This window comes from Mercenaria mercenaria, chromosome 16 (genome assembly GCF_021730395.1).
Source record: "Mercenaria mercenaria strain notata chromosome 16, MADL_Memer_1, whole genome shotgun sequence".
Classification (NCBI taxonomy): Eukaryota; Metazoa; Mollusca; class Bivalvia; order Venerida; family Veneridae; genus Mercenaria; species Mercenaria mercenaria.
In genome coordinates this window covers 3,915,202-3,939,632 of record NC_069376.1, presented here as the reverse complement: position 1 = coordinate 3,939,632, position 24,431 = coordinate 3,915,202, and the positions used below count along the sequence as shown (strand labels likewise).

The window sequence follows — 24,431 nt, the reverse complement described above, 5'->3', positions numbered from 1 at the left end:
GGTGAATACCAAGCTAGCTCTGAGGTGGCTATTCTAATTACCTAAGACGAATATCCAGCCAGAGGGGAATACACCTACCTCTGTGTTTGGTATTGACATTACCTAGGAAAAATATTCATCCAGATGTGAATTCCAAGCTAGCTCTGGGTTAGCTATTTAAATTACCTAAAACGAATATCCAGCCAGAAGAGAATACACAGCTTGCTAAGAGTTGGATTTTAACGACACATAAGAAACTGATTACACAGGGAGCATGCCCCACTAGCTTTGAGTTCGGGATTCAAATATATAAGACTAATCTCCAGCCAGATGTGAATATCCAGCTACCTCTGAGTTGGGTATTTAAATTACCTATGAGGAATATCAGTCAAGAAGTAAACGCTCAGCTAGCTTTGGATATTCACGACACATAAGAAAACTGAATGCTTAGCTAGTTCTGCGTTGCATATTCATGACACATAAGAAAACTGAAAACACAGCTAGCATTGAATACTCAGCTAGGTCTAAGTTGGGTATTCAGATATATAAGACAAATCTCCATCCAGGGGTAAATATCTGGCTAGCTCAGAGTTTAGTACTGGAATTACCTAAGACGAATATCCAGCCAGAGGTTATTGCTCAGCAAGCTCTGAGTTGGATATTCACGATACATAGGAACAATTAATACACAGCTAGGACTGAATACCCAGCTAGGCGTAGCTGGGTATTCAAATACACAAGATGAATATCAAGCCAAAGATGGATATCCAGCTAGCTCTAAGTTGGGTATTCACCTTACCTAAGACGAATATTCAGACACAGGTGAATACAAAGCTACATGTAGCTATGAGTTGGATATTCACGAAATATGAGAAAACTGAATACACAGCCAGCATTGAATATCCAGCTAGCTCAAAGTTGTGTTTTCAAAAATATAAGATGAATATCCAGCCAGAGGAGGAGACTATAAAGGGAGCTCTGAGTTAGGTATTGAAATATATAAGACAAATACCCCGTAAGAGGTGAATATCCATCTGGCTCTATGTTGCGTGAAATAATACAGAGGTTACTGGGTCGATGCTATCTCCACTGGCACCTATTCCTGGAGATTTGCGAGTGTTCCTATAAGTATCGTTGACCGTTTTTAATGTTTTAAAAAGAAACAACAACTACTTTGTTAGTCTTATTTCTCCTGACACCGGTTTATCTTCCTTGGCATTGGTTTCTTGAAGTATGCGATTTTTCCTGAAAGTGTCGCATACCGATTTAAATTTGTTCAAAAAGGTATAATAACTCTGATGAAACTGAGTATAAACTTGCTATCTTACAAGTGAATAGGTTTTCTCCTTTGAGTCGTGAATAATTTCTTTGTAATATACATGTATATGTTTAGCTTAACAATATTTCATTGAGCTTTTCCTTATTTCATATTAACGATAGATGGTGGTGCCTTACCTTATATTATCCTATAAAAGTTCCAGGCAGATGAAACTTGTCATAATAAAAACGGACAGTTTTCATTGATGATGTTTCAGTGAGAATATAATGTTATGGTCGACAATTTGATATTACATTCTTTCGAAATAATAGCATTCATCGGCGTTTATGTCTGCTTTGCCTGAAATCATGTTTCCATAAATTTGAAGATAATCCGTCAAATAGTTTAAACTTCATTGGCATCATAAAATGAACTAAAATGCCATGTTGCATAACCCTTGTCTAGACTCTGTCATAATTAACATAAATTTTTTGAATCATTGTTCGACTTCCGATAACACGTCAGATAGCTGTAGCTTTTACTTCTACTCACATTGTTTCTCTATTTCAAATAGAAAGTTTTGCATGTGAACATGTTTTTCTAACGCTACTTGATCAAATACTTTTAAACTTCACACAATGCTTTGAAATTGTGGGTTAACCTTACAGTGTAATGACATCACTAAAGTTTTCTATTTGTACGAATTATGTCTCTTTTTTACTCAGAAATATTTTTGTGTTTGTGCATGTAATTTGTTTCTCAGAAACTGGTCGGCAATTTTTTTCAGACTCCACACACATCTGTAGCAATTAGGTGCATTTCTGTATGTAACCTAGAATATAAGTAGCCACTTATCGATATGGAATAGATTGTCACACTTGTCAACACTTTTACTTTTGCACATTTTCATTCAAAATTAGGTCACATTTTTGACTTTACAATCGTTGTAAAGTTTTTGTATGCCCACTTGTGACTCAGTACCCACTAATGAATATGGAATGGAACTTTATAGACATATATGATGATCGAACATGCATTGCATATGTTCCATATCTTTAGTTTGCATATTCACATGATTACTTAGCAAGTGTTGGTAGAGTTTTATTGTATGTAAGCTGGTATCTCAGTTCCCAATGACGGAAATTGAATGACACTGTCCCTTTTACGACTTATAATTTCCGGTTAAGTTTTTATACTTAAGCTTGTATCTCAATACCTACTGGTATATATTGATTGGAACTTCAAATACGTGTCGACTGTGATGGGATGTACAAAATCTTGCCACTTTTTCCACTTTCGTTTTAATTCAATAAGCATTCATGACTAGTCTTTTGAAAAGTCGATCGTTGCTTTCCTACGACAGCTTATTAGATACATATAATCTAAATACATATAGTATTATGTTAATTTCAGTTTGCAACTTCTCTCCATTTTTTTTATTTCTTATTGCTTCAAAACAAAACTGTGGTACAATAAGACTTTACCAAAACTATTATATTTAATGAAGATGTCTCTTCGGCCGTCCCTCCGTTCCTCTCGGATACTAAGTCAGAAACCAAAAAACCTTCCATGCATTGCAGAACGAGCTAGTACCCATGGAGGAGGATCCCGTTTGTGCTTTGCATGCCTATTCTGAAGAAACCAGTTCTAATCAAACAGGTAACTGAAAACTGTTTTTTTCTTTTTTAATTGACATGACTGCAGAGGTTATTATTAGATTTAATTGTTAATGCTGGTTTTTCTTTAAAGTGTATTTAAATGTATCTCTAACCGGCAATGAGTGTTTTTGTGGAATTAAAATTGCAGATTTTCTTGTAAACTTACTCTCCTTCGTTGCAATTATAAAAAGCTTATTCTTGAAATTTTTAACCTTGGTGTTAGAATTTGATATGCCATTGTTGTGGCTTACTGTCTTTCAAACCTATACAGAATATGTTTTACTGTTACATCTTAATGACTTGCGTATATATTTCCATTCTGGTACTCTTGTTTAAAAAAATCTTTATATCAATAATTGTTTTCTTTACAGCTAGTTTGATCCCTGAGGAAATTTTGCGGATGGACCAGAATTCAATTGAACTATACAAGCGAGCTTTGAGTGATGGCCAAGAAGTTGTTCGCAGCATCCGTATAATGGTTGTGGGACACACTAATGTTGGTAAAACAACTCTAACAAAACGTTTGTTCTATGAGGATGTAGATATAAACCAGAGAGAGATCACAAACGGAATAGACGTACATGTGAGAAAATGCAATGTTTCACTGGATACTGGTCATTGGACTATATTAGGCAAAGGTTAGTATTTACGTTCTGTTTAAATATTTGTAGAAAAACGACAACTCTCCCACTGTTTAGGGAAATGAAAGACGGTTTATTGTAGTTGTTAAATTGAAAACAGTTTACATGTGGTTTTTTTTTTTTTTTTTGAAAAAAGAAGCATTTTAGACAAATGCCTTTTTATAAAGTTAGTGCTAGCAAATCCCTACGGTCAAAATGTTGGTTAGTGTAACATTTACAAAACATATTATAAGCAGCAGTAATCACTTATTATTTATCTGTTTCCAATTTGAACCATTTTTATCTTTTTATGAACAAGATCTCTGTTTAGACTTTCTGTGATTAGACGTAAAAAAAGTGTTTGTTTCCGGTATCCCGACCTACCCTAAAAATTTGGCCCGACCCTAAATGTTTTTATGGTCTTGGGGAATAATGTTTTCAACTTGTAGACAAAAAGTTGAAAAAACTGCACTTTTTATGCTTTTAACATATAGTCAGTGATGTTAGAAATCAACTTACTGATGGTCTAAAGACATAATCTCCCTATTTGTATTCATTTTTTGACACAAAAATAATTTCCGAAAAGTCTCCCTAAATAAAAAGAAAAAATCCAAAAAATAAAAAAATATTCCGACCTACCTACCCTAATTTTTTGAGCATGTTACCGGAAACAAAGAATTTTTTTAGGCCTTAGCTATTAAGACTCCAGGAAAGCCAACAAGATATTTAGAAATGTGATATTGCTAAATTTACTGTTCCAGATCAGAAAATGAAAACCATTTATCACCGTTTAATGAAGTTGTTGCAAAAACCAGCGTCTAACGACATAATATCTGGAAAGAAAGATAATGTTATAGAAACAGTCACTGGAGAGGGGAAAGATATTGGATTTATAAAACCAGAAGACATGAGTGAAGACGACAGTTCAATGAGTGAAGACGACAATGGTATAACTCTCAAATATTGCTATGTAGTGTACTGAAATGATTATATGGACACAAATTAATTATTGTTGAACTGGTTTCGCTAGAATACGAAGTATATTGGCGTTTTTTAGGTTTGTTGACACAACCATGCATCTCATTACTTAGGAGAAAGTAATTTTAAAAGGCCTATGGTTTATCTACAGTATTGTACACATTTACATACATACACAAAAAAAGTTATCAATCATTCAGACCACACAAGCACTCGCTGACGTCATTATTATAATGAAAAGGGTCCTATAGTTGTGTAACGGACGCTTTCAGTAGGGCTGGGACGATTTCAAAATTTTGAAACCGGTTTATCCTTTGTATGAAATCGAATCGAACCGGTTAATCGGCTGCCATTTTGAAAATGCTTTTTTCCTCCCTGATGCCCGTATCAAGGTTCTTCCAGCAGCTGGCTTCATTAGGAACTTACGGACTCTATCATTTGCAAGCAGTTTAAAAAAAAATTGATAGTCATATTTTGGTGTATTTCATTTTAAATAGATGACGACGGGCGAATCCGAGACTATTGATTATGATGAATGATATGTTTTAGCGGACATATACTGTGGGTCAATGTGCTGGTATAAGAAATATAAAAAAAATAAAGTGCGATTCGTGATGTTTGTTGTTTAATAGCGATTAGCTGTTTTGCAATATTGAAACCGGTTTCACCTAGTAATTGAATCGGATCCGATGAACCGAGTAATCGTCCCGGTCCTAGCTTTCAGTCAGCAACATCCGTTAAATGCACATCTCATATGACAATGTAATGTTCGTAAAAGCGACATCAGTCGAACATTTTGAATCTTGTGTCATTTTGGTCGTTGCATTTCATGTGATGTAGCAAACAATAACTGTCTAAAATTTCAACAAAGGAACCGTTTTAACCGTTGGAATTTAAATTTATTGTTACACACGCAAGACGAAATTATTAAATGTGATGTTTATTAACAAATATGTTATATTTCATCAATGCAAGATATCCAATTGTTATAACAACTAAAATGTGGGAGAAAGAAACAACATATTAATCAAATATGACATCTATTCAAGATGCTGAAGGAGAAATTTCTGAAGAAGACCCTGAACCAATTGCTACAAACGAACATTCTTCTCGAAAGGATGTGGCATCTGTTAAGGATGCTGAAGGAGAAGTTTATGAAGAAGTTTCTGAAGAAATTGCTACAGAAGAACATCCTTCTCGAAAGGAAGAGTATATACGCAATCATTTAAAAGTAAACATCATTTATATCTGTTCCAATATAAAGTGTTTTTTTTCTTATATCAGTTTTTCCTGTATCAGCCGGTGCTAGGGGGCGTGAGAGGTGTTGCACATTTCATTACCTCTCATTAACAGACTCCATCAAACCGAGTCTGCTATTATTATTCTTGGTTGCATTCTCTGCTTCCAAAGGATCTTTTTACAGATTTTATTAATCATTAATGAATAAAATATAGATTACATGCTTTAACAATACTCTTTTTGCACATTTTATATCCACATACCATTGAACTGATAAATCATTCCTCTGACATGAGGTACAGATATTTTCGAAGTCTTAAAAACTTTAGTTATGTCTAACAAGAGGTAACTTTAATTGAATAAAGCACTGCATAGTATAAATTGAAACGTTTTGATCACACATAACAAGAGTAGGTAAAAGAAAATTTAACGTTTTACATTAATCGTCATATGTCTGTTTTGACTTCCGCTGTGTGATTTACAGGAATTAATAGAAAAAATTCAGGAACATTCGGCAGATGATAAAGATACAAGGACAGCAGAAGTTTCGTTATGGGACTTTGCAGGGCAGTCAGAGTTCTATGCAACACATCAGGTTTTCTTATCCAAGAACGCCGTGTACTTATTAGTCACTGACATATCCAAGGACGCGGAGGATATTGTTCTAGATAATACTTGTTTCATTGACAGCAAAGGTGCTAAACGTAAAGTATCAGGTGAGTTATATATAGGAGTGTCTACTGTTTATTAGTCACTGACATATCCGAAGGCATGGGAGATATAGATCAAGATGACGGCTGTTTTCCTGACAGCAAAGGCGCAAATCTTGAGTGTTTTCTAGGAAGGTCATGTATTAATCCGAATTTGATATGTTCAAGCACATATATGATTCAAGATGATGGAATATCAAAGGCGCAAAATATTCAATAATATAAGGTAAATTGTTTAGGAATATCGTCACTTTGCAAGTTACGTGTATATCAAATCAAGTGGAGGATGATGACTGTCTAATGGTCAACAAAGTGCTTACGCTGCTTATACCAGAAAGTGTATTGACTAATGTAAGATACATCGAAACATGTATAGATTATGTTTAAGATGATGGCGGTTCAGTGCAAACAAAAATATTGAAGTACTATCAAGTAGCATATGCATTGTCAACGACAAATCATGACATGTGAAAAATAATATTCTTGAAGTCAAAATGCATTCTATAATCTGTTCTAGAAACATTTGTTGAAGTAAACTCATGTATGACCTTAAAATAAACTTTAGAACTCATAATGTAAAGGTGTTTTAGCTCCAATCTTCATATTCCAAAACACGAACAATTACCTCGTATAAACTGTTACTACATGCTATTTAATTATGAAAGTGGCTCTATATGCAAATCAATTTATATATTTAGTAACGCTAAATACAGCGGATGAGGGTTTTATACATTTAAAGTAAATATCTAACGATAAAGTGTATGTGAAAGATGGCGGTTGCATCTTTAAAGATAGAAAAGTATACAGTACACTTGTACTAGTCGCTCTCACTTGAAATCAAACTTGTAAAATTGAACTACCTGTTACTGAATGTTATGAATGCCAGCTTACTTGACATTAAGCTAAGTACTTTAATGTCGATATTTTGTTCTTTCAGAGTTTGTTCACTTTTGGTTGAATTCCATACACGAGTTTTGCAGCTCAACAGAATGCAAAGGTCCACCAGTTATACTTGTAGGCACTCATGCAGACAAATTAAAGCAGGTAGAAATAGCTTATCATTTCATATTGGTTAACATGACATTTTTATTTGTAAATCAATAAATCACTTTTTATTTTCTATATCCCTTCCCTTTCCAGAACCTAAGTGATAATAAAATAGGCCAAATAATGTTTACTTTCATTATTCTGGATTTGTTCTATGCTTCTCAAGAGCATTTAATAGATGAAATTATACATAAAATGGAAAGACGAAAACTGAGAGAAATATTATTATGCATTCGGCAGTATGACAATATCATAATGACCAGGTTGACGTATTCAAGAAGCTTCAGTTAATTAGTTAATATATCTATGCACCAGGAAACAAAGGATGCTGCAGTAGATAAGTTCTTCTACACGATAAGGAGATCTCTTTACGATAAAGCCACATACTGTCATCTCATTTACGAAGATTTTGCCGTGGATAACTCAATAAATGATGATCAACAAATTGAACTGCTTAGACAAAAGATTGTAAACACAGCTAAAAATCTACCATACTGGGAAAAACTGATACCTGCGAATTGGATAACGCTAGAACACATCATTGTCAATTTAAAAGATGAGGGTTTGAAGGTAAATTATATTTTTATAAACCATATCACTTCATAACATTGACTAAACGAAGTGCATGTGCATATATTCATACATAATTCAGACTATAGCAAATATCATTTAATGGAAAGATGTGTAAGTTCTTATATTTAACATAATTACAGCTTTGTAAAATACCGTGAACAGAAATAACGTTAATGAAAAGAGGTGAACAATTTTATATTCCAACATTACCAGAGCTACAATTTCTATTGTGATAAAAGTAATATGCGTGCACGTTCTTAATTTCTTACATAATTAACTAAGGAACTGTTTATCTTTAAATACATCTTTTTAAGTGTTTAGATGGATTTTAATTTCAAAATTATCAAATATTTTATTAATAGGTTCTCTACAAAGACAGGCTTTATGATATGAACAGGACATTGCCTGTTCCCATAGAAACAGAAAATGGGGTAGAATTGTTCCTAAAGTTCCATCATGAATCTGGAAATATCCTGTATTACAGGTAATTATATGATGTCCTGTCGCTTTATGCAATTGTCAATGATATGACTGTTACAATGCTATCGAAGCTGGTTGTGGTATATAATAAGATAGGGAAAAGTGGAAACTTCACTGGTCGCTCAACACGACAAAAACGAAAATGTTGCAGGCTCGGTTTGATTGAGCCTGTTCATGCACGGTAGTGGAAATGCATAAACCATAAATTTCTGCTTTCGTTCCGTCTGTAACTTATGATATACGTGCTCCAACAGGTCACGGACTTTTTTGCAACAATTGAGGCCAAAAGAAATTTATGCTTTTTTGGAAACAAAATTTCATATCCTCCATGAAAACCCATTACTGAGGTGTCAGAGCCGTGCATATCTATATTTTGTTCACTTATGTTTGTAATTGGGGAGGTAAAACTCACTTGTAATAGTATTAGTGGGTAGGGTAAAGTTTACGTCTATCATTTTTTCACTGTTTAATTACAGTAACTATCTGATTGTCCGTAAACGTCAGCAATAAGAAATTCATTCAAAAGGAATGAACGGCAAAATTGATATTCAAGGTCAAATGTCAAATTCATGCAAAAATCACAAAAATGTTTGAAATTTATTTTTATTCTTTGAAAATACTTTGCTATCGTAAGTCACTCAGCTTTATATATGTAATGTGTATATATCAGCCAAAATCAGAAATATAAATCTTATTGCAAAAATACAAGGTAGACCCTGATAATTGAAGGTCAACATTCATTTTCATGCAAAAAAGTGAAAAATACTACCTTTACTTTTTCTGATCTGTTTAATATGTCTTCACATTATTAGTCGCTGAAGCTAAATCGTTTTAATGTTTGCATGTCAGGCAAACTCAACAGTGCAGATGTAACCCAATAACTGTCTAGAGTAAAGCTAATGTCAAAGGTCAAAAGTCAAACTTGTGTGAAAAATCGCATGAATAGCTTCCTGTTTGTAGTATAACAGATATCTTTAATTATTATTATTAATTGCTCATTGTTTATTTTAATGTCAATATGTCCAAGAATGTCAGTAATAAAGATATCGTCTGAAATCAGACAAGTTCAAACGTGATAATAAGGGTCAAAGGTCATTTTTGAAGTAAAAGAATGAGAAAAATAAATAGGTCTTTAACTTATCTCGTAGTTTATAATATCTTGATGATATTACTCAATGACATCAGTTCATTTTAATACATAAATGTTAAGAAATGTCTAGTGAGCACATTGAGGGCTTAAAGGGAAATTATTGTATCTGACATTTTGACCAAAAATGGTTTTATTGCATTTTCTTAAGCCTTTTATTGTCATGCATATACTCAAAAAATATTATAAAAACTTTCCAACAATTGCTTGTTCTTTTTTGTTTTTAAAAAAATGAGAAAATATTGTATTTGCAACCATCAACTTTTTTGACCGGGAAACTATTTATCTGCCTCCTAGCACATACAATAGTTTCCCGATAACGTTTCCTGTTACAGTCTCAATTTGAAAAAAAAAATATTTGTAACATTATGGTCGTTGTTTTAAACACCAGACAATAAGAAAATTTGTTATTCTTGTTTAGGTACATGTATTATGTAAATGTTAAAGAACTATAATAAATTATAGTGTACATTAACATTTTGACATAATTCGATACAGATACAATAGTTTCACGGTAACAGCAGACACTGGTTATGAAATAAAATGTTGTATGTGCAAACTTGTTTTGGGGTGTCAGGTCTTTATTTATTTAGAACGAGTGAATCGTTTTGAAATCAGTGAAGACCCTGATCATATGTCACGTTCTGCTGCGTCTTCAGTGTTTGCCAAAGTCCCCTTTCGCAGATTCTAGGCACGAATAGTTTAAATAAAACCTGTCTGGAAATGTTTCCAAAGCGACACTCTACAAAATTGTTTCTGCCTAGACATTTCAAGCTATTTTACTTACATTTATGTAGGAAAAGGTTTGAAAATCTAGTCTAAAACCAAAAAGCCAAGAGCTTCTATATTTGGTATCACTCAGATGAGCGTTTCATAACCCTTTGGATCCTTGTGTTACATTTTATTGTTAGAAAACTGTAAATATTTTTTCCTTCAAAGCTAATTGCCATTTTGCATAAAATTAATGCTACATATTATTACATTATTGAGCCATGTCACGCAAATAAGTGTCTTCATGACTTTGAGTAAAATTCTGACAAGACTTATTGTAGACTGAGGGTTTCCTGTGTCTCTAGGTTGTTGCAATAGGATCAGAAAATTGCTTCTTAAAACAGTTTAGGTCTTTTATGACTTATAAACAAACAGAGTGGGCCCTGATCGGGCTGATCTTGGTCCATGCTGGTTGCAAAGTCCTGAGGATTACTAAAGGCAGTTGTTAGCGTGACGTGGCTCTATTATAACCCGCTTAATTCATTCAGTCATGAATTGCACTTTAATGGCTTTAATGGGCGTATTTTTGTACATAAATTCATGGAAATATGGAAGAAGATGTGGTCATGTGTCATTCTGTAATGTGACATATGGCTTATCTTGTTTTTTTCCTGTCATTTACTTTTGAAAATGGCAGCACGACATTACGGTCAGTGAGGCATTACTATAGAAGTTTCCTTTTGTACTCCTCCTTGATAATGATATTCTGTCACATGGGATGATTGTCTGCTTTGGAGAGGGTAAGGACATTACTAAACACCAAAGTTATTATTTATTTATTGCACCTGCATCATGCGCTTGCTTCCTGACTTTTCATTTCTAGCTCACCTGAGCACTGCTCAGGTGCGTTTTTGTGATCGCTCAATGTCCGGCGTCTGTCTGTCAAGATTTAGCTTGTGGATGCTGTATTTTTCAATTGATCTTCATGAAAATTAGTCAGAAAAATTGCCTTGATATAATCTAGGTCGAGTTTGAATATGGGTTATCTTGGTTTATGAAATATGTCAGTAGGTCAAATCAAAGAAAAACAATGTGTATGCGATAGAGGCTGTATTTTCCAATTTATCTTCATGAAATTAAGTCAGAATAATTGACTTAATGAAGCCTAGGTCGAGTTCGAATATGAGTCATTAAGGTCAAAAGCTAGGTCATTAGGTCAAAGCAAGGAAAATTTTTTGTATGCGAAAGAGACTGTATTCTTCAATTGATCTTATGAAATTTTGCCAAAATGATAGCCTAGATAAAATCTAGAATGAGTTTGTATATGGATCATCTGAGATTAAAAAGTAGGTCACTAGGTCAAATCAAAGGAAGACTTGTGTATGCAATAGAGGTTGAATTTTCAATTGATCTTCATGAAATTTCGTCAGAATGATTGCCTTGATAAAATCTAGGGCAAGTTTGAAAATGGGTCATGTAGGGTCAAAAAGTAGGTATTTTTTAAACTCAAGAGACCACATTTTCTGTCCAATCCTAAGGACAATTGGCCAGAATATTTGTTCCATGAAATTACTAGGTCAAAAATGTTTACATTGTTATGGTGTGTTTCTCAGGTGAGCGACCTTAGGCCATCTTGGCCCTCTTGTTCTGTCTGTCATTTGTGAAATTTTAGTCTCAGATATTGATAAAGTTGATTGAAGTTATTGCTATAAACTGAAGTTCTTTTGAAACATCTAGTGTCATCTTTGTCATTTTTTATTTGTACTACAAGGACTTGAATTTCTGTAGTGTATATGGATACCTTTGGCCATAAAAATGTGGAAATCTTTGTTTTCAGAAGTTTTCGAAAATGATTATTGAATACAGATAATATTCTGTTTCACCAAACTATTATAGCCGTATCACTGGTGGTACAAAGCACCACAATTGTTCACATAAAGGCAATTTAGGCCTAAAAAGTTATTTGTGTTCGGTAACATGCTCAAATAAATTAGGGTATGTACATGTGTAGGTCGGATTTTTTTATTGAGACTTTTTCGAAATTACTTTTGTGTCAAGAAATTAACACAAATAAGAAGGTTATGCCTTTACAACAGCAATAAGTTTAATTCTAACATCACTGACCATACATCTTTAAAGAATAAAAAGCGCAGTTTTGCAGCTTTTTATTAAAGATTGAAAAAACATTCTCTAGGGCCAATAACAACATTAAAGTTCGGGCTAAATATTTTGGGTAGGTCGGGATACTGGAAACAAATAATGGAAACAATTTCTTTAAAACCTACAAGCAACAGGATTCTATAGCAAAACCATAGCACATCAATATTGGCTTCACAAAAGTTCTGTAACATTGCTAAAATAATGACAGTGGAATTTACCGAATGTTCTGAAAAATTAAATTTCTGTTGAAGGTGTAGGAGAGGCGAAACTAGTCAAAATTATTTTGATCTAGTTAATTTTAAACATACCATGAGCAAACAAACATAGTGCATTTGCGACCTGCATGGATCCAGACCATCTATGCATCTGCGAAGCCTGGTAAGGATCCATACTGTTTGCTTTCAAACTCTACTGCAATTAGAGAAACTCACAGTATGGATCCTGACCAGATGCCCAGGCTGGTCTGGATCGATGCTGACCATTGTAAATGCACTATGTTGGTTTTCTCATGTTGTACCTCATTTATCCCTTGTATAGCTTCATATTAGCATAAATTAATTTCTTATATGAAATTGATACCCGGATGTTATGAAATGTGTACAAAAAATCTAAATATAAATGCATACGGTTGCAAAAAAAATAAAATAAAAAATAAAAAGTTATGAAAGGTAATAATAAGCATACTTCTATTTGTTATTTTTTATTAGATCATTAATACTGGCTTAAATTATTGTTTAGTTACTTGCAGAGCCTTAACAAATACATGTTTACCAATTTATCAATGGAAATACAAAAAGGATAAACACAGATAAGAGATAATTTTATGAAATAATGAAAAAAAGAAGAACTTAAAGTACAGATGCAATAGTTTCCCGGTCATCAGAAAGAAAATACTGTATCTACAAAATGTAACACTGTTTTCATTGCATATTTGTTATTTATAAGTAAAAAAACCCCAATAATTCAAGGCTTAACGCAATATGATTTTTTTAAACAATTCTTAATTAACAATGCAGATACAGTAGTTTCACTGTAACTTTTTAAATTCAATAATGTCATTTTGAATGTGAAGCTGTTATATCTGACACTTTTTTGCTAAATCTTAAAAATGATTTATTTGAGTGTATATTAAAAGCCAAATTCATTTCTTATTTCAGTTGATAATGATTTATTAAGAATGATAATACTAAGCAGTTTTTAGCTCACCTGTCACAAAGTGACATGGTGAGCTTTTGTGATCGCTTGGCGTCCGTCGTCCGTGCGTGCTTGCGTGCGTCCGTCCGTCCGTAAACTTTTGCTTGTGACCATCCTAGAGGTCACATTTTTCATGGGATCTTTATGAAAGTTGGCCAGAATGTTCATCTTGATGACATCTAGGTCAAGTTCGAAACTGGATTACGTGCCATCCATAACTTGGTCAGTAGGTTTAAAAACAGAAAAACCTTGTGACCTCTCTGGAGGCCATATTTTTCAATAGATCTTCATGAAAGTTTTTCAAAATGTTTACCTTAATGATATCTATGTCAAGTTCGAAACTGGGTCACGTGTCGACAAAAACTAGGTCAGTAGGTCAAATAATAGAAAAATCTTGTGACCTCTCTAAAGGCCAAATTTCTCATGGGATCTGTATGAAGTTGGTCTGAATGTTTATCTTGATGATATCTAAGTAAAGTTTGAAACTGGGTTAACTTGGTGAAAAAATAGGTCAGCAGGTCTAAAAATAGAAACACCTTGTGACCACTTTAGAGGCCATACTTTTGAATTGAATGGATCTTCATGAAAATTAGTCAGAGTGTTTACCTTGATGATATCTAGGTCATGTTTGAAACTGGGTCACATGCCGACAAAAACTAGGTCAGTAGGTCAAATAATAAAAAACCTTGTGACCTCTCTACAGGCCATGTTTTTCATTGGATCTGTATGAAAGTTGGTCAGAATGTTCAACTTGATAATATCTAGATCAAGTTTGAAACTGGGTTAACTGCGGTCAAAAACTAGGTCAGTAGGTTTAGAAATAGAAAAACCTTGTGACCTCTCTGGAGGCCATACTTTTGAATGGATCTTCATGAAAATTGGTTAGAATGTTCACCTCGATGATATCTAAGTCAAGTTTGAAAATGGGTCACGTGCCTTTAAAGACTAGGTCATTAGGTCATATAATAGAAAAACCTTGTGACCTCTTACCTTGGAGGTATCTAGGTCAAGTTGGAAACTGGGTCACGTGCCAACAAAAACTAGGTCAGTAGATTAAAAAATAGAAAAAACCTTGTGACCTCTCTAGAGGCCATATTTTTCATGGGATCTATATGAATGTTGGTCAGAATGTTTGTCTTGATAATATCTAGGTAAAATTTGAAACTAGGTCAACTGCGATCAAAAACTAGGTCAGTAGGTCTAAAAATAGAAAAACCTTGTGACCTTTCTAGAGGCTATATTTTTGAATGGATCTTCATGAAAATTAGTTGGAATGTTCACCTCGATGATATCTAAGTCAAATTTGAAAATGGGTTACGTGCCTTTAAAAACTAGGTCATTAGGTCATATAATAGAAAAACCTTGTGACCTCTCTAGAGGCCATACTTTTCAATGGATCTTAATGAAAATTGGTCAGAAATGTTATCTTGATGATATCTAGGTCAATTTCAAAACTAGGTCATATGAGCTCAAAAACTAGGTCACTATATCAAATAATAGAAAAAACGACGTCATACTCAGATCAAAATTGGGTCGTTTGGGGACAGGTGAGCGATTCAGGACCATCATGGTTATTCTTGTTTATTTCTCCTGTAAAATTGTAAAAATGCAGATGCAATAGTGTCCTGGTCAGCCCTTAATATATAATTTTAAAACATTCAAGGTCAACCACAATATAAAAGGTCAAAGAAGAAGTGAGTAAAATTTTACAATAATATCACCTGTTTGTGTTAATATGTATTGTTTTAAAGTAATTGTTTTGTCAAGTTATTAACTGATCGTTTTTCAAACCTGGTATTGGAGGCTAGGGGTGAATTTGTATAAAAAGTTACAAAATGTAGCATACTTACTTATTACTTTGTTCAAAAATAGCTTGTTATTATAATTCACTGTAAGCAATTTATCTTAATGTATACATGTCAAGCAAGGTCATCAATGTAGGTCTTAGCCAAATAAGTCATAGCCAGGTCAGTTTCACATTTCGTTATAGTTTTAGTGTATTGTTTTCCAAACTAGTGACTGATCATTATCCATAACATATGACATCATTCTTGAAATAGAAATGAAAAAGAATAGTCAAGGTCAAACCTGACATAAAAGGTCAAAGTAGTGGAACTTCAAGACACTCACCATTATGAAAAAAACTGGCTTAAACAGGTTTGAGAGCAAATGCAAATATCCTACGTCAAGTCTACACAGGCACGGTACGGCCAATAGCAACGTACACATCAACCTTTTGGGTAACTGTTTCCAAACCAAATATATAATGAACCGGACAAGGTTCAAAATTACGGCTTGAGGTAATTCTCGGACAACAATGTCAATGAAAGAAATAGAAAAGACTGACAACTTTGAGCCATAAGAGACAAGACGAGAGTACAAAGCCATTGTAAAAAGCAGAGAAGGCAAAGAGACTACCATCCCACCTACTCAGCTCAGATCTCGAGAGCTGAACCAAGAATAGACTAAAACGACATTCTCAACCACATAGTTAAAAAACTCAAAAAGGGAAAGCAGCAGCCCACGTCTCAGAGTTCCTAGACAATGTACTCCCAAGATCAGACTGAATGTTCCAGGAGTAAGAAAGAAAAGGGAACTCGTCAACAATATCTTATGCTAGAAATGATCAATAGGATATAGGACAATGTTGGCAGGGAAGAAATACTCCTTTAGTACAGATGTCCTATAGTATGGTGCCCTCTGTCTAATTGAATGGCCTCTCGTTGACACTCCCTGTGGTTGAAACATACTGCCCGGTATGGCCTATATTATTTTATAAAATGCTTTAAATCAAAACTTAACACACTAGAGTAACAGCTAAAATCCAAATAATTAAATAATAATATTTATTACGCCCCTTTGAGACAAATAACGTCAGAATAACGTCGCGTCATTACCATAGTAACGTCACGTTACATTGTATGTACACTGATGAGCAAACTTAAATGACATGTACATCCTTGGGGTTCGAGTCTCCATGTCACTGAAGTTGCTGTTATTTTTATTACGTAACTATTATGTACTATGACATGATAAAACATAGGACACACAGATTATCAAGATCCTTTCGTGGTCCCCTAATTAGAGCAGCTCATAAAATTTACTGAAGCATATAAGAGGGTTTTGGTTTTGATGTGATACAATTAAATGCCTTCGGTACTCAATGCCATAATATGAGAACGCACTAGGATTAATATATCACGTGGCGGAGCTGTTTTGTGAATCAAAAATAAACGTTTCTCTAGATGTCTAGTATTTTAAAATCTATAAGAATATACTTTGGAACTTTAATGGACATTTTCTTACAAAACGATGGAAGTGTAGTTACAACAGATCTAAATTCGTAAGATATGAATCAGGGACTGAAGGAAAACACCTACTATGAATCTCTGTGTTTTATTTCTTATGTTTACACATCGAAAATGTTTGGTGCGCAGATGTCATTATCCGTAAATTTAATCGAATAATAATGATACACTTGAACTCCGCAGTAAAAGAGAACAAGAATTTAAGTGTAGAACACCCCTCCCTGCTACACGTCTCTCTCTCTCTCTCTCTCTCTCTCTCTCTATTAAATCTGTCCGCTGACACTTTGATATTTTCAGATAAAACCTTTCAAATTCGAAGAATCAAGTGAAATAAAAGATAACAATTTTAAGATGTTTAGTATTTTCTAATTAGGATTGAATTGATCCCCATTTGAGTATAACTGGAAAAAAATCAAAGGCTGGACTCAATTGAAACTTCCACTTTTATTTATATTACAAGTATCATGCAAGCTAATTGCGACAGGTCGTAAGTTCTGCAAGGTCACGTTAAGAAATAAGACAAACACTTTGGTTTAAATAATTGATCTTTAAATATTTTCCATATATAACTATTCTCTATTTAGGTAATACAAATTTAGCCATATCGGCTATGAAATAATATTCTGCATTTCGTTGTAGTAATGAATTATTATTATTTTAGTAATAAGTTTGTTAGTTACAGGTACGCCTCATATACATTACCGGGGTTTCGCGCGGCCTGTAATCGGCTACTCAGAAATAAATATTATCCATTTCGTCAAAGAATTTATTCACCATTTCGTTTAAGTTATAAATTATTATAATCCGTTTCAGTAATAAGTTTGTTAGTTACAGGTACGCATCATATACATTACCGGGACTTCTCACAACCGGTCGTTGGCTACCCGGAAATAAATAGTATCAATTTCGTCAATGTATTTATTCTCCATTTGGTTGTAGTTATAAATTATTATCCATTTCAGTAATACGTTTTTAGTTACGGGTACGCATCATATACCGGGACTTTTTGCGGCCGGTCGAAGGCTACCTAGAAATAAATATTATCCATTTTGACAATGAAATTATTCTCCATGTGGTTGTAGTTATAAATCATTATCCATGTTATCCATTTCAGTAATAGGTTCGACAGTTACAGAAACGACTCATATACATAACCGGGGCTTAGCGCGGCCGGTCGTCTGCTACCCAGGAATAAATATTATCCATTTCGACAATGAAGTTATTCCCCATTTCGTTTTAGTCATAAATTATTATTCAGTAATACGTTTGTAAGGTACGGGTAAGCATCATATACATTCCCGGGACTTCTCACAACCGGTCGTTGGCTACCCGGAAATATATAGTATCAATTTCGTCAATGAAATTATTCTCCATTTGGTTGTAGTTATAAATTATTATCCGTTTCAGTAATACGTTTTTAGTTACAGGTACACATCATATACCGGGGCTTTGTGCGGCCGGTCGAAGGCTACCTAGAAAAAGATATTATCCATTTTGACAATGAAATTATTCTCCATTTGGTTGTAGTTATAAATCGTTATCCATGTTATCCATTTCAGTAATAGGTTCGACAGTTACAGAAACGACTCATATACATAACCGGGGCTTAGCGCGGCCGATCGTCTGCTACCCGGGAATAAATATTATCCATTTCGACATTGAAATTATTCTCCATTTCGTTTCAGTCATAAATTATTATTCAGTAATACGTTTGTAAGGTACGGGTAAGCATCATATACATTACTGGGGCTTCGCGCGACCGGTCGTCGGCTACCCAGGATAGTTTTCCTAACCAGTGTTCCTGGATTCCGTGCCAGAACAAACTGCCAACTTCCCCACATGAATAACCAAAGGTTGAGAACGAATGATTTCAGACACAATGTCTCTCCCTTCTGAGCTAAGCGGGTGGGCTTGACTTATTGGGATAAGTCCTACATTGCTGACATTGCTTGACATGTATACACTAAAGTAAATTGCTAACAGTGAATTATAAAAAAATGTTATGTAATGAGTAAGTATGCTATACTTTGTGACTTTTTATTCTTATACACAAATGACACCTAACCATCAATACTAGGTTTGACCTTGACTTATTTTCTGTTCCATGACATCTTCATTCATATATACAGTAATATGGAAAAAACATCAATTATTGAAAAAAAAAACAAAAAAAAAAAAACAAATACGTTTTAAGAATAAAAGTTATTACGAAAAGGTGATAATTATAACAGGATTTTACTCACCTTTGACCTTTGATATTATGGTTGACCTTGAATGTTTTGAAATTATGTGTGGATACCAGACTGAATAACATATATACATTAACATGAACTGATAGCATTGACTATTATCGACAAGATATAATAAACATAGAGAGAAGTTAAAGAGCTATTGTTTACTTCTTTGCTCGAAAATGACTCTTGACCCTTAATATCACGTTTGAATTTGACTCATTTCTGATTATATTTTTGTTAGTGACATTGTGGGACATAGTTACATTAAATTAAATCACGAGCAATTAGTAATAATAATAAAATATATTTGTTATTTTTCAAACAGGAAGCTGTTCATGCGTTTTTACACACAAATTTTGACCTTTGATATTAGCTTTGCCCTTGGTAGTTTTTGGGCTACATCTTCACTGTTCACTTTGCCTGACATACAAACATTAAAACGAATAAACTTCAGTGACTAATAATGTGAAGACATATTAAACATATGAGGAGAAGTAAAGGCAAATTTTGCACAGTTTTGCATGGAAATGAACTTTGGCCTTCAATAATCAGGGTTTTCAATGACTTTTTGAAATAAGATTTATGTTTCTGATTTGTGCTGATATATACACATTACATATATAAAGCTGAGTGACTTATGATAACAGACTATCTTTAAAAATAAAATTGAATGTCAAATTCGCCAATTTCTTTTTTTCTTCTTGTGATTTTTACATAAATTTGTCATTTGACCTTGATTATCAAGTTTGCCCTTCATTTCTTTTTAATGAATTTGCAATTGCTGTCATTGTTAGCCATGTATATATTTACTGACAATCAGATGTTTACTTTAATTAAACAGCGAAAAATCCAGTAGACACAAACAACCCTACCCTTAATACTTTTACAAGTGAGTTTTACCTCCCCTATCACAAACATGAGTAGACAAAATATAGATAGGCACGGCTTTGACACTTAAGAAATGAACTTTTATGGAGGATATGACATTATAAATTTCTTCTGCACTCAATTTTTGCAATAGAAGTCCGTGATATGTTTCTTTTTTTCTTTGAAAGGTTCAAAGCGCATGCTAATGTTATCTGGTTTTAGCAATTGTTTTCATTTTTTCAATTATGTTCCTCGGTCATGTAATTGTACTGGCTTATTAAATGTTAGTTATTCTTCAAAGATGTACCTACAACGAGGTCTAGAGTAAGACAGAAAGGGAAGGGAGGGGGGCATTTTCACTACCATTAAGCCAAAAAAACACGCTATATAACATACCTTGTAATTGTGATGTGAAGTGAGACAAAACAAAATAAAATATGCATGTATTATATATATATATATATATATATATATATATATATATATATATATATATATATATATATATATAACGATTTTAATTACAGAGACGAGAATCTAATTAACAGTATTGTCATTGACCCTCAGTGGTTGATAGATGCGTTTAAAAGTCTCATTACCAGCAGAAATTTCTGTTCCAAAACGCAAGAAACATTCAAAAAATGGATTGAGTTTGATGAGTCAGCTATTTTGACACCGAAACTTGTTGGTATGTTTTCTCCAATGCAGTTATACATTTTTTCTTTTCCATCTTTTCTATAAACACTATTTGACCAAACTGAATTTATCCGCCTAGTTATTCAATATATCTAATGCTGCAGCATTTCATGAAACATCACACTTTTTGAATATCTAACTGTACAATTCTTCATAATTTTTAATGTACATCTTCTCAAGTGGTTGATAGCTCACCTTAGCACAGAGTGCTCGAGGTAAGCTATTATGATCGCTCACGGTCCGGCGTTAGTCCGCCCGTCGTCCGTCGTCCGTCCACATTCCCCTTTAAACAACATCTTCTAAACCACAAGTCCAATTCCAATGGAACTTTAGAGGAATGTTTCTTGGATTGTCTTCTATGAAAATTATATTGAATACATAACTTTCGTTGCCTTGCCAAACGAAAGGAATACCTTTACAAACCTTCTCGTTTAAAACCACAAGTTCTATGCCTTTGATATTTGAGACGCGCCATGAGAAAACGAACAGTGCATTTGCAACCAGCATGGATCCTGGCCAGCCATGGTTTCTCTAATTGCAATAGTCTTTGAAAGCGACCAAACTACGCGAATGGACCAATGCTGGTCGAAAATGCACTATGTTGGTTCTTTCATGGTGCTGCTCATTTGGTGTGTACCATTTTCAAGTAATCCTCTACTATGCTTAATCAAATAATCACCTTAGCGTCAAATATGACCCCGCCCTGCAGGTCATATGGTTTACATAGACTTATATCGGGGAAATTTTGAAAATCATTCGTCCAAAATCACAGGGCTAGGACTTTGATATTTGGTATGTAGCATCAACAATGGGTCCTAAAAGATTGTTCAAAATTTTCCCCAAGTGTCAAATATGACTGAGGATCACATGGTTTATTCAGACTTATTTAAACTTTGAAAACACTTCTTGTCCAAAAAAACACAGGACCTAGGGCTTTTATATTTGGTATGTGGCATCATGTAGTAGGCCTCAACGAAAATTGTTTAAATTATATCAGTAAGGTCAAATATGGTTCCGCCCGTTGGTTAATGGTTTGTAAAGTACATGTATATAAGGAAAACAATGAAAATCTTCCTGTCCAAAACTACTGGGCCTAGGGCTATAATATTTTGTATGTAGCATAATGTAGAAGTTTTCTACCAAGCTTGTTCAAATTATACCCTAGGGTCATATACGGCCCCACCCAGGGGATCACAGGAATTATAAAGACTTAAATAGGGAAAGAAAATAGAAATATATAGTACCGAATGACATGGCCTAAGGCTTTGATATTCGGTATGTATCGTTGTGTTTTAGTTCTTTACAAAGATTGTTCTAATTATCCCCCTGGGGTTAAAACATGGTTTAAATAGACTTGTACAGAGAAAAACTTTAAAAAATATTGTTTTAAATAACAAGGACCAGAGCTTCATATCTATAATGTGTCATGCTCTAGTGGTTATCTACCAAGAGTGTTCAAATCATGACCCTAGGGTCAATATATGCCATGCCCAAGGCGGGTCCTTTGATTTCATTGACTGATAAAGCAAAATCTTCAAAAATGTTCATGTCCAGAATCAATAGGCCTAGACCTTTATATACATGTATAAGTATGTAGTGTTCTCTAGTAGTCAGCTATCATTTATTTTCAAATCATAACCCTGGGGTAAAAACTGACTGCAACCCGAGGTCAAAGTTTTTAATTTGGCCTATATATGGAAAATCTTTAAAAGAAAACTCTTTTCTGAATTCAAAAGGCCTAGAGATTAGATATTTGGTATGGGATATGCTCAAGTGATTTGCTACCAAGATTGTTGAAATCATGACCCTTTTGTCAATAAAGGCCACACCTGAGCGGTTATTTTGTTTTATATAGACTTATTTGTTTTTAAAGAAATGGCACAAAAATTTGGACTCATCTTGAATAGTTTTGATCATAACATTACTGTCTTGTATTTGGAAAGAAATTAGGATCAAGTTTATAACTTTTCATATTGTTTTCAATGTTCTTCTTTAATATTCTTAACCCTGATTTACTGACGTTTTTTTCTTGTTTTGTAGCTACAGCAAAGTGATTTGGACCATCTGTAAAATGTCTTATACAAATTTCAGAACTCATCTTGAGTAGTCTCTCCTACTTACCTACATTCTTGTTTAGGAAGCTCCAGCAAAGAAATTTTGACCATATGCCAATGTTGGATACAGATTTAATTTTCATCATAAATAGTCCAAAGCATTACCTATATTTGTTTTGAGAAACAGTGTAGATATTTGGACCACATGTATAGTTTCTGATACAGATTTTAATATTAATCTTGACCTACTTTTTTGTTTTTAAAGGTACAGCATAGAAATTTGGAGCATGTTTATAATTTTAGATACATATGTGAACGTCTTTAATATTCTTAACCCTGCCCTACTGACATAATTTCATGTTTTTCAAGCTACAGTAAAGACTTTTGAATCACCTGTATAATCCTTTAACAAGTATCAGTAGAAGTTTTTTACAATGACCTACTTAACTATATGTATTTTTTTTTTTCATTTTGAAGCTTTAGGAATGAACATTGTTCAAGCAAGCTACTTATCTCAGGTGAGCGATATAAGGCCATCATGTCTCTTTTGTTTTCAACCATATCAGTGTTAGCAAAACATATCACCTCTGTTGATAAACCCTGTAAATAATGTTTAAAACTTTTGTAGAAGTAATTTGGAAGAAGGAAGAGAACTCTATGTTTTACAAAAATAAACAGCTTTTGCTGGACTATCTTGAGAAACTTGGATTGATTGCTAGACCAGTACAAGAATCTGACGACGCTGAGGTAAATTAATGATGCATTGCTTTTGTTGTATCAAGATCCAAAATTAATTTTATGCTAACTAATGAAATAACGTATTCTATCAGTTAAATATTTTTATGCCCCCCCCACCCTTCGAAGAAGGAGGGTATATTGTTTTGCAGATGTCGGTCGGTAGGTCGGTCGGTCGGAATGTAGACCAATCCGTTTCCGGATGATAACTCAAGAACGCTTGGACCTAGGATCATGAAAGTTACTAGGAAGGTTGGTCATCACCAGCAGATGACCCCTATTGATTTTGAGGTCTGTATGTCAAAGGTCAAGGTCACAGTGACCCTGAATAGTAAAACGGTTTCCGGATGATAACTCAAGAACACTTGGGCCTAGGATCATGAAAGATGCTAGAGAGGTTGGTCATGACAAGCAGATGACCCCTATTGATTTTTAGGTCAGTATGTTAAAGGTCAAGGTCACTGTGACCCTGAACAGTTTAACGGTTTCCGAATGATAACTCAAGAACACTTAGACCTAGGGTCACGAACGTTGATAGGGAGGTTGGTCATGACCAGCAGATGACACCTATTGATTTTGAGGTCAGTATGTCACAGATCAAGGTCACAGTGACTAGGAACAGTAAAAAGGTTTCCAGGCAATAACTCAAGAATGCTTGAGCCTAGTATCAGGACAATTGGCAGTTAGGTTGGCCATGACCAGCAGATGACCCTATTGATTTTGAGGTCATTAGGTCAAAGGTCAAGGTCACATTGGCCAGGAACAGTTAAATGGTTTCTGATC

The 24,431-nt window shown here is 34.0% G+C and overlaps 1 protein-coding gene across 1 annotated transcript in view; it reads left to right on the top strand.

Moving 5' to 3' along the window:
- Positions 1-24,431, top strand: part of LOC128549418 (uncharacterized) — a 44,691-nt gene that overhangs the window by 2,801 nt on the left and 17,459 nt on the right. The window contains exons 2-11 of the mRNA XM_053526061.1: positions 2,818-2,896; positions 3,267-3,533; positions 4,277-4,462; positions 5,543-5,724; positions 6,217-6,448; positions 7,380-7,486; positions 7,805-8,059; positions 8,425-8,546; positions 20,691-20,851; positions 23,542-23,660. Coding sequence (XP_053382036.1) covers positions 2,818-2,896; positions 3,267-3,533; positions 4,277-4,462; positions 5,543-5,724; positions 6,217-6,448; positions 7,380-7,486; positions 7,805-8,059; positions 8,425-8,546; positions 20,691-20,851; positions 23,542-23,660 — 1,710 coding nt within the window. The remainder of the gene's footprint in view (positions 1-2,817; positions 2,897-3,266; positions 3,534-4,276; positions 4,463-5,542; positions 5,725-6,216; positions 6,449-7,379; positions 7,487-7,804; positions 8,060-8,424; positions 8,547-20,690; positions 20,852-23,541; positions 23,661-24,431) is intronic.